The 10,839-nt window shown below is 37.4% G+C and overlaps 1 protein-coding gene across 1 annotated transcript in view; it reads left to right on the top strand.

Moving 5' to 3' along the window:
* Positions 1 to 4,306: 4,306 nt before the first annotated feature.
* The window catches only part of MCPH1 (microcephalin 1), a 117,538-nt gene continuing 111,005 nt past the window's right edge, over positions 4,307 to 10,839 (top strand). Inside the window, exons 1-3 of the mRNA XM_026034302.1 lie at positions 4,307 to 4,333; positions 6,090 to 6,181; positions 7,300 to 7,418. Of these exons, the coding sequence (XP_025890087.1) occupies positions 4,315 to 4,333; positions 6,090 to 6,181; positions 7,300 to 7,418 (230 nt within the window). The 5' untranslated portion in view covers positions 4,307 to 4,314. The remainder of the gene's footprint in view (positions 4,334 to 6,089; positions 6,182 to 7,299; positions 7,419 to 10,839) is intronic.

Genomic DNA, 10,839 nt, shown 5'->3' with positions numbered 1-10,839 from the left:
CTCACCACCTGGAAATGGCCATTCCTGGGCTCAAAGACATCTTCATTTTGCGAACTGCTCACAGATGATTCCGCTGACTTTTTTTTTTTATCAATCAGGGCAGAAGAAAGAAAAAGGGTTTCAAGAGCAAGGCACGGCACAGAGAAGGGACAAAAATTGTCAACTGCACTAATTAGGACTCCTGCTATCACTTTAACATAGCACCTCTCTTTGATAAGAAAATATTTTCTTTTAGACAAACGTAACAAATCTATGTTACTTCAATAAAACATTTGATATGTGGTTCAAATATTAGAGAAGCAGAAGAAAGAAGAGGAARGAGAAGAGGAAGRAGAAAAAAGGGAGAAGGAGGAGCTTTGCTCTATCATTCTTAAGTGGGAAGGTAGATAGCAATGAGATGGATTGCAGATTGAGAACTAAAGAGGTTTGTAATGGAGATCCTCAACAGGCATCCAATCTTAGCATCAGTTAAGTTTTAGATAACAGTTAAGATCCAGCGAGTTACTATTTCWTTGTGACCTTGGAAACAAAGAAAGTATGTGCTAATGAAACCTGCAGATGGCCTGAAACAAGGCTTTATTAAAATAAAGGCAGATGAGAATACAGAAAAAAAAAAATGGATGACCTCACAGATTGGGATGGGGATGAAATTGGATACTAATAAGCAGGGAACTACAATTTGGAAGCTCATTGGCTGGAAATATTAGTCAATGACAGAATAGCTACATGTTCCTTAAAAAGCTTCCTGTGATCCTAGGATGGACAGTGCAAAGTGTATGTAGACATCCAGTATGAGGTGCATGGCAGCTGGAATACTGGGTAAAGTTTTGTGCGCTACTTAGGAAAGTCACATTCAAAGTGGAACAGGTAGAAGCAAGAGCTATTAGGGCTACGGGGAAAAAGAAGAGGCTGCTTTCTTAGAAGAGATTATGATGGCTGAAGTGACCATCAGAGYTATGAGGAGGCTTTCTGCTGCTGCTGCCTTCATGCAGGCAAGGTGCACCAAGGATTTCCTCATGTCTCTGTGTCTCTCATGGGCAAGGAGAACCCACACACCTCGCCGAGTGTGTTCTGCTGTACCGGCTGTCAAGCTGGAGGTACACAGATTGACCAGCTGGGATTTGTGACTTCAGGAGGTGTAGTGTGCACCCACTTTTTCAGCTTATCTGGGATTCAGAGCTCACACTAGGAAATTAGGAAAATAATAATAATAATAATAATAATAATAATAATAATAATAATAATAATAATAATAACAATAATAATAATAATAAAAATAAAGTTAAAGCTGTTGTTTGCTCAAGTCAGAAATAAGTCAACCAAAACTAACCAACAAAACCTGCTGATAATACATGATGTTAGATTATTCTCAATAATAACATTCCCTCTTAATTGTTCTAGATACTTTTTACATAGTTTGATGTAAACTTAGGAAGTAATTCATATATATCCCATCATCTAAACTGTGTTTCAAAGAAATGAAACTTGTCTCTGTGTTACAGCATTACAAAGCTCCACCTGAAGTTTGCTTCCTATTTGGGAACAGAATCTTTTGAATTATCCAACAAATTACTGGGAATATAAATGTTTATACATTTTATCAAATTTAGGAAAACTATTGCATTATAGCTTTTTAAAAGTTTTTCAAGTTTGTTTCAATGGTTAATAAATCTTTAGAAATTGTTAGGACTAAGTTACATTTGCTATTTAAAGGATTTCTTGGGATGCTGGCGTTTTTATTTCTTTTTTGATCCAGAGGACAAGTGAAATGCACCTTCCACTAGCCCTTCTTTTTTACACATAACAACTTGCAAAATCATTTCTTCACAGCACAGCAATCTTTAAACTATATGCCATATGAGTCTGTAGAGAACCATGTTAATCTTACAGTTTATGGAAACTAGTAGGAAAATAGTGAGTTTAGATACCATGAAATCCAAAGTCGTAACAAGCCTAGCAGGAAGGCACTTACATTATGTTGGCTTCCACTCCATTTGTTGTCATTTTCAGCAGTTCACTACATCACAAAAGCTAAAACAGCTTGATGTGTCCGAATTGGCAAAGTAACAGCTGCAAAAAGATATTACTGCTTTATTGTCAGTACTGGGCAGGAGGAAAAAGAACTATTTAAACTGAAACACAACATTGGCAGTGGAACAGATATGTATTAACCATCTATGGAAATCTGAAGTTTTGTCACCATCGGAGAAGGAAGCTGGTTGTAAACAGTGAGATCAAAACTTTACCAGTTTAACAGAAATTCTGTAAATTCATGGGATACTTTTGGTATTGAACATATTTAAAAACAAATGTTGGTGCCTCTAGTGCAGTGTTGCTCCTTGTCTGCTCTGACAGTGAGCAGCGTTTAATGCTCTAGCCACTACTCTTCCCTGTGTCTAGCCATGGAGAATCAGAGCATGCAGCTTTGACAGTACTTTTCAGCTTATTTCCCTTTAAAATCTCTTTTGAACAMCTACAAAACCTGCTGACTCATCTGAAAACTGTTCACAAAAACATGTAATTTTTGCAGGTAGTGAAGATAGGATCACCCTTTCATAAATCAGCTTAAGGCAATTACGAATCATCAAAAATTTTTGCAGTTTCCGATCTCCATGCAAACCCACAGAGATGTGGCCAATTTATGAACTAATGCTATTTGCACATGCACAGCAGAATTTCATCTGCTTACTAATTTTCTGAACCTATGGTTTCATTACATGCATCTTCAAACCCCACTGAAAGCCTCACAGCTATTTACTTATTCTATCCATAAAGATACTCTAATATAGGAATGGTCCTGAATCTAAGGAAATGCTAATTCAATGATAAGGCTCTTACTAATTTCAGTGGGACCAGAGCTTCTGAGACATTAAATGCTACCTCTTCAACTGCTTCATCTTCTTATCTCTGTGCACTTCAGAACTCAAGCACAAAAGCTTATCTCTGATGGTACCAAGAAGAGACGGGTATATTTAAATTTCTACTACCTCCTTTTCTAGAACTGGCTTCAGACCAACGGTGTTTATAGCCACTGCATTAAGATTAGACTCCCCTTTCCTTGAACCAAGGTTGAGAACCTCCTTAGAAATAATAGTTCATTATGACCTAGCATGTATCTGTGTAACCTGCTGACAGAAACATTATATATATATATATATATACACACACACATATATTCATTAGTCATTTTGTTCACATAGTGAATACACCTGTGAAAGTCTGACACAGATTTAGAAGATGGAGCTACATTTGCTCCAAGTCAGAGAGGTAGGGTCATATTTATGTCCTAGGAATCAAACAGATTTTATCCATGCTAAAATATCATGCATATAGATTTACATATCTTTGTTAGTATCAGCACAGGCATCTGCAAAGTAGACTCCGAGGGGGAAAAATTTGAGATTTGAGCCTTTCCATGAACGTGAGAGTAGGACTAGATCAAAGATCGTTTTGTCTCTCCAACAGCAGATATAGATGCCTAGAAAAAGACTTTGCAGCTCTGGGATTTACTGAGTTAGAACTGGTATGTGTATTTTTAATAGTCCTAAACCGGACTTCATGAGTGTGCTAAATTTGCTTCCAGAACCTCTTTAGTCTGTCAGCACCCAGAACACCCTTCCACAGTTCAACTAGGCACAATGTGAAAAATCTTTTTGAAGACACTATCTGCTGGTTTCATTCGATGGCCTGCTCATCACAAGGCACACAGTGTGTTCTACATTGGCTTCCTCCATAAGGCTTGTGCTTTGGCAGAACTCTAGGTCATCTTTCTCCCGCCATTTCTTTCCCAAAGTGAAAAGTCCTTGAGTAAAAAAAATGACTTCTCACAAGGAAACTATGTGTTATCTTCATTTTGCTTCTCTGTTTTCCTTCCCATTCACAGATGAAGAAACAAGAGCATACTTAAGATTTTGGAGCAGCACCAACTTACACTTTGGGACATGATCTTGCTCATGTGCTGTGCTTCTAAGCTGCGTAACAGAGCTGCAAAGCACAACTTCCCTTTGAAAAGCTGTGTTGGTTCTCTCTCAATGTAAATTTACTTGGGCTGCCTGATTTAATTATTTTATTCAATTTTTTCCTGGGTAGACACCACGTTTTTTAGCTTCTAGTTCCCTCTGGGTTTTGCTACGCTCCAGCCTTCCATCACTAAAACCCCCCGAAACGCTTTTAGTACGGGTTTATTTCCCACAGTGAGAAGTTCAGCGGTCCTTGGGTAACGTAACTGGCCGTTGGGGCCGTTGTTGGGCGGCGGCGCGTGGGGGCGGCTTTGAACGGTGGCGGGCGGCGGAGCGGAGGCGCTCGGCGCCGCGAATGGAGCCCGTCCTCAAAGGTACCGGCCGGGCCCGCGGGCCCTCCTCGCCCCGGCGCCTCGCCCCCTTCCCCGCCTGCTCGCGGTGGAGCCCCGGCCTTCCGCGCGGCTCCACGGCCGCGAGCAGGGGGCGGCCCGGCCTCGCCACGCGGCCCGGCCCGGTCCTGCCGGGGGCTCCCCGGCCACCTCCTCCTTAGGTGGCCCTCTGGCCATCGTTCCTCGCTCTGCTGCCGCCTCCGAGGTCTTCTGGCATAAGGAGTCCCCTTACTAGAACCTTCCTCTTCCCTGACCAGAGCTACCTATGTTTTTATTTTTCTTTTTTAAATTTTTTTTAAGAAACCCAAAACCTCCAGATGCTTTTTTTTTCTTTYCTTCATTTTCATCTACTGTACAAAAACTATGAAGTGTCCCATCTCTCTCTTGTAGGAGTGTTTTTAGTTATCTAAAATAGACTAATTGGAGTGCAAGGTGTACTTCTCCTCCTTTGTGGCTTTTTTTTTTTTCTTTTTAAATTTTTATTTTTAATATCTAACAGTGGATACATGTGTTCCTCCAAGTTCCCTGTCAAAATGTCAGAACTTCCCTAATACTTGTTTTCCAACCTGTAGTAGACCTGTAATGGTAAAGGTTATAAAAGTACTTGATGAGAGGAAGTTACTGTGTTTCGTTTTTATTTGTTTTTCTTTTTCTCCCRATACGGGTGCAGTATTTTTCACAGCAGAGCAGCCAAGGAAAGCAAGGCCGCCSTGGCCCAGTAGTAAAGGGAACACAATTAAGAAGTGAGGAGGGGTAGTAGCTGTATTCTAGTCCTCATGTGCATATGAGGTCTATTTTGTATTAGAGGGAAGACAAATGATATTACATATGGACTTTAGTTATTAACCAGGATACATAAACAATGTTTGCCAAGGATGACAGCTGAACTGGCTTGCTTGTTTGTTTGCATTATTCATTAGTTCTAAGAGTTAATTGCCCAGCAGTTTTTTTAGAGTTATTCTTGGTGCCCTAATGGCCTTCCTGTTTTCTAGAATTTTCCTGGTGAGTCTTAAAAGAAGAAATTGGTGTGACCAGGACAACTATATATTTCTGAGTTTAATGCCTATCCCAAAAACTAATGAAGGACTTGCCAGGGGCTCAATATGCTTATCCCTCCCTGTCAATACATCTGCATTGTTTTTGTAGGGGAGGGAAAAAAAGGAAAACTTCTGTCAAACTGATTAATTCCTTGAAGAGATTCTTGAATCTGTGTTTTAAAGGAAGTTCTGTAAATGTTGAAAATAGACCTGTAAAACAGAGGACTTGAAATATTTCTCTTGCAGTTTGCACTTGCTTGAGTTTATTCAATATTAGTAAGGAACTAGTGACATTTCAAGACAATTGGGGGTCTTTAATAATTCCTTTCCTTTTTTTTTTTTTTCTTCCCTATTATGTTCTGGAGTAAACTGTGTTAAAATTTCTGGTTGATTGAAAGGTTAGCAGTGTTTACATAATACCAAGGATAAGCAGACATGCCAAGATACTATGCTGCTTGATTAACAGATAATGTGTTTTAAATTATTTAACAAATATCAAACATGATAGTTTTGTTCTATTACAGTTAATTTAAATACTCTTAAAAGGGAATTTCCTTTCTGCTCCTAAGGTATAATATACAGTTTATTAAATAATATAAGTGCTTGGGAATGCAACATGTATAAAATGTATAGAATTCTGTTGGGAAGACTACTGAACCAGTTTGATCTCAGTATACTTAAATGGCTGTTTAACTTTTCTCTAGGTATTTCGGCATTTGTAGATGTTTGGTCATCTAACAGAACAGAAAACTACTCGAAAACCTTTGAACAGCAACTTCTTGATATGGGAGCAAAAGTAAGGAAACTGATTGGAAGCCAATGGAATGGGAAGGCTCTTCGTAACAAATAGTAGCTTATTCATTCTACTTCTTCTGTATAGTTATTTGTAGTAGGTAGTGCAGGAAGGAACATAGTTGCAGGATTGACAGCAGATAAAAGTGCATTTAAAGCATACCTGTATATATACATATATGTGTGTGTGTGTACACACGTGTGTAAGTATTTCTTGTATGCTATCTACCGTGACATTTTGTTCTTCTCTTGCAAATGTGGATTAAAGAAATTGCCAGTAAAAACACATCTAAGAGTCTGTATACATTTGAGTGCTTCCCTCCCCCCTCATAACACGTATGCTTGATTTGTAACTGCAAAAGATGTTACAACTACCAGCTCTTAGTGGAGCTTGTTACAGCCCGCAATACACTCTTAATATTTTTTCATCTAGAATTAAAAAGGCTTTCATTAAGTTGTCAGTGGAGAATGATGCCTGAAGACTTTAGAACAGTTGTGCAATGTGATGAAAATGCATGAGCTATGAAAGGAGCTGTTCTGGCATGTTTTTTTTTTTATCTCTCTCATTTGATAAGTTTTAAATGTTTCTATATAACTGTTTGGTTTTTTTAATCATTTCTCACCCTTCCATGATGATTCCCTCAAAAATAAAAGTGATTTTTCTTGATGAAAGATGGCTGAAAAGATGAGGTTAACTTTTCTCTTTAGACCAGTGATTTCTTTTCTAAATAAATCTAATGTGTTTTTCTTTGGTTAATGACAACTGATTCTTATACTGGCTGTTGCATAAAGTCATGTTGGGGTACTTGAAAATAATGAAAAACTAGTGATATAGCTACAATAGGGAGATAAAGAAGGTAATGTAGAGAAAAGAAGCAAGAAACTTCTAGTTCACCTATCAGGAATATTTGCTTCAAGGTGTAAGCATTTTTCATTGTTTTGACTAATGTGACTTGTTTTTATTTACTTCAGATTTTGTTGCTCAGATGGGAAAGATTGAAACAAGCCCTTTAAAATATGTTTAGGGAAAGGTTTTATTTTAATGTCTTATGCAGAAGAAAAATGGACTACTCTAATCCTTCTTAGCATACTGAAAGATGAATTCTCTGTTTGCTTCTGCAGGTTTCAAAAACTTTCAACAAGCACGTGACCCATGTAGTCTTCAAAGAAGGTCGTTTGGCTACATGGAGAAAAGCACAGAAGACTGGTGTAAAAATAGTTTCGGTACTCTGGGTGGAGAAGTGAGTATAGAAGTGAATATAATGAATGTAACTCATTTCAGACAGAATGTGTTCTAGTACTGTTTTATTTAAGAACTTCAAATACAGTACCTACTTGCTTTTTTTTCCTGCAATTGAAGTAGTGATAAATCTCTAGGCAAATTATTATATTGCTATGATGGCATTATACCTATGGGAAAGTGTATTATTTCTCCCCAAAAGGTAGAATGTTCTCTCTTGGAAAATGTATGTGCTATTGAAGTAGTTGCACAGTTTTTAACTATCAAGTGTTCCACTCCTTTGCTCTCAGCTGGCATTCGTAGGCAAGACAGTGAAGGGAAGATATTTATGTTGAATAGAATTTCTCCATTTCCCTATGAAAAAGCACATTTCATCATCTATCCATAGCACCTCCCCAGAATCCCATCAGAAACAAAATGAAGGAGGTAATTATACTGTATCTGCACTTAATTCCCATAAACAGTATTTCCTAGAAATTAAGAAGGAGGTCCATATGTAGTCTGACACTTACAAAATGTGACAGGCTCAGAATGGCACTGCTTAAAAACTCTCAACTGCCATATGGGAAAAGCTAATTTAAAAAAAAAAAAAAAAAAAAAAAAAACCATCAAATTTTAGCTTCACTGCAAGCCAGTGAGAACCTTCTTGTCTGTATTTTTTTTTTCCTCTGAGTTTACTAAGTGGTTGTGAGTCTTCATTTGGATTTCAGATAAACTGCAATAACATTTAATCTTTAAAACTCTGCATGTGTTCTGTTCAAGTACTCGAACAAATCAGCTGCTCTAAATGTTGCGTGTATGAATATTTCCATCTCTGACCTGGAGCTATCTTAGTGCGTATAAAATTAATGGTCAATTCAGCAGTGAGTTTGTAATTCTAAAATGTAGTATGCATTTTGGTTAGCTAATTGTGAAACCTGGAACGTTAGTCAGAGGAACAGTATTCTAAGGCTTGGATGTGATATAATTAAAAAACAAACAAAAGAATAACAGATGAGCAGCATCTGCAACTGAAGAATGAGAGAGACCATAAAGGAGCCTCCTAGATGGACTGTCATAAGGAGGACAGGATTTCTGTACAGTACTTAGCTGTAAAAAGCAGTCTACATAAGACTTTAGAAGCTTGTTAAAAAGAAACTGAGACAAGGAAGGGAATGAAAAACTTGCTGGTATCATCAAGACTGTTTAAAGTTCAAGTCTATTGCAGTTGCTCTATTAAAACAGTTTTTAGAAATATGGAAAGGAAATTGGCATGACAAAATAAATCCAGTAAAATAAAAGAATATATAAATACAACTGAAGGAAAAGTCAGTGCCACTTCTGTTGAGGGAAGCTGTGGCCTCTGGCTATGGTAGATATCTTTGAAGGAATCTCTGAGGAATGGGACAAAGAAAATCAGGTCTCCTCTGTTTGGACAAACAAAAGGCAGTCAGCAGGCCTCTGAAGGACTCTTTAAACAGTCATGTGGTGAAAGAATGTCCACAAATGGGTAAATAACGCTTTAAAATAGTTAAGATGCAGGARTAAATCATTGATTTTGCTAGCAGAGGAAACTCATCCGTGGAGTCTTGCAGGGATGTGTGCTGAGACTTGTGTGGTCCAACATATTAAATTACACAGACAGGATGAATATTGAGCTGGAAACATTTGCTGATGATGCATTCTTGTCTTTATAAAAAAAATAAAAAATCCATATTGTGAAGAACTGCGATAGGGCTTTACAAAAATTAAATAAGCCAGTACGTGTAGATAGATGTAAAGTGATGTAGATATCAGGAGAAAGTTGGTTTGCACATTATGTTACGTGATGGGTCTAAATTGATTATTGACAGGGAAGAAGGTTTTCGCATGTTACAGTAAATTTTCCTAACGTTATCTCTGCAACAGTAAACAGAAAAAAAATAGTAAAAATCAAAAGAAGAGCAAAAATTTTGAATTGCTTAATGAGATGATTGTATTCTAGTGCTTACCTACTGAACAGTTCTGTCTCCCTTCCAAAAATGCCAACAAGAACTGGAAGTGTAAAATCATTTTTTGACAAGACAGGGTTGAGGAGACAAAAAGTCTTCAGTCTAGAGGAGGGAGTATGGCTGGACTTCTGTGAGCACAGAGGATGTTACGGAGTTATTGAATAAGGAAAGAACGTATGTTGTCCTTACCAGTACGAGCGGTGGAGAGCATTAACGGAGTTAGACAGAAGGCAGGTTTAGAGAAAACCGTAGTTGATGTTTTTAGTGTAATAAGTAATTAAGCTTTAGATCTCCTTGTTGCAGAGTCATTGCATGCCAAAGATGTACATGGGTTTAAAAAACACGGAGAGAAATAAGAAAGGAAGAGAAATCTGGTTAATATTATCAAAGATACCGTTGCCTCAGAGCATCCATAAACCAGAAATCTGAAATATGGAAGAGTAACCTGGGAATATTTGAACTGTCTGCCTGTTCATACATACACTAGGACATTTTTATATTGTGGATAGGATAATGGACTAATTAATCTGACCTGTTTGTTTGTTGATCTCTGTTAGACAAGGAGGCAGGTAATAAGTAATTACTCCAGCGTCTCCTGACCTTTCATATTTCTGGCAAATACTCTCCCACTTAACAGCAAAGTGCCCCTACTTCGAAAATGTTTTGTGCACGCTACTCCTCTGAGCATAGCTTGCTAAGAGGAATGTGCCCTGCAGTTTGAGCAATACTATAATGCTTTTGTCCATAAAAAGCAATGCAAATTACCAGAATGAAAAATTCTGAATTTCTGTACATCGTTCGGTATTGAATGCTGTTGTGTTAGACTCTAGTAACTAGAGTTGGAATGCTCTCTCTCTTTGATGATGTTCCTGAAACCTGTAAGCTTCTATATTAGAAGCTTACAATTAAGGGCAAATCTGGCTTTTTGTGGCTAAAATGCATGCAATTTTACAGCTTAACAAAAATAATTCTATTGAGAAGGAAAGAAAACTCTATAAAAATTGCAAGTCTGTAAGATTCGTATCTGCAGAAAGTAGAGGTAGTGCACAAGAATCATAATCTTGCTGTAAGATTCATTCAAATGAATTGCAAATTTAAATTGATATTATCTGAATCCAATGCATTTGAGTTGAACTAGCATTAAAAACATTTCAGTAAGCTTTTTAAAAAATGCTATATAAAAAATTACTGAAGTCTTTGTGTCCAAATTAAGTTCAAGAGGACTTGATGCTTATAAGTCAAATAATGCAGTTGGGAAATTCTACTTGTTTTTCTTTAATAACTCTGAATTTGGTTAGCTGACAGATATTTTACTCAAAACTAAACTGACTCTAAGCATTAGATTGCAATTCTAAAAATATGAACTTTAAGGCAGTTAGATCACTAGGTGTCACTAGAATCACACTTTTATGACTTATGGAGAAATTCTACCATAGTCTGTGAGGTTCCATA

The sequence above is a fragment of the Nothoprocta perdicaria genome, unplaced genomic scaffold (genome assembly GCF_003342845.1).
Source record: "Nothoprocta perdicaria isolate Ctin4 unplaced genomic scaffold, notPer1 scaffold_141, whole genome shotgun sequence".
NCBI classification, from domain to species: domain Eukaryota; kingdom Metazoa; phylum Chordata; class Aves; order Tinamiformes; family Tinamidae; genus Nothoprocta; species Nothoprocta perdicaria.
The sequence above is the reverse complement of the archived record's forward strand: the minus strand, read 5'-3'. Positions and strand labels throughout refer to the sequence as shown.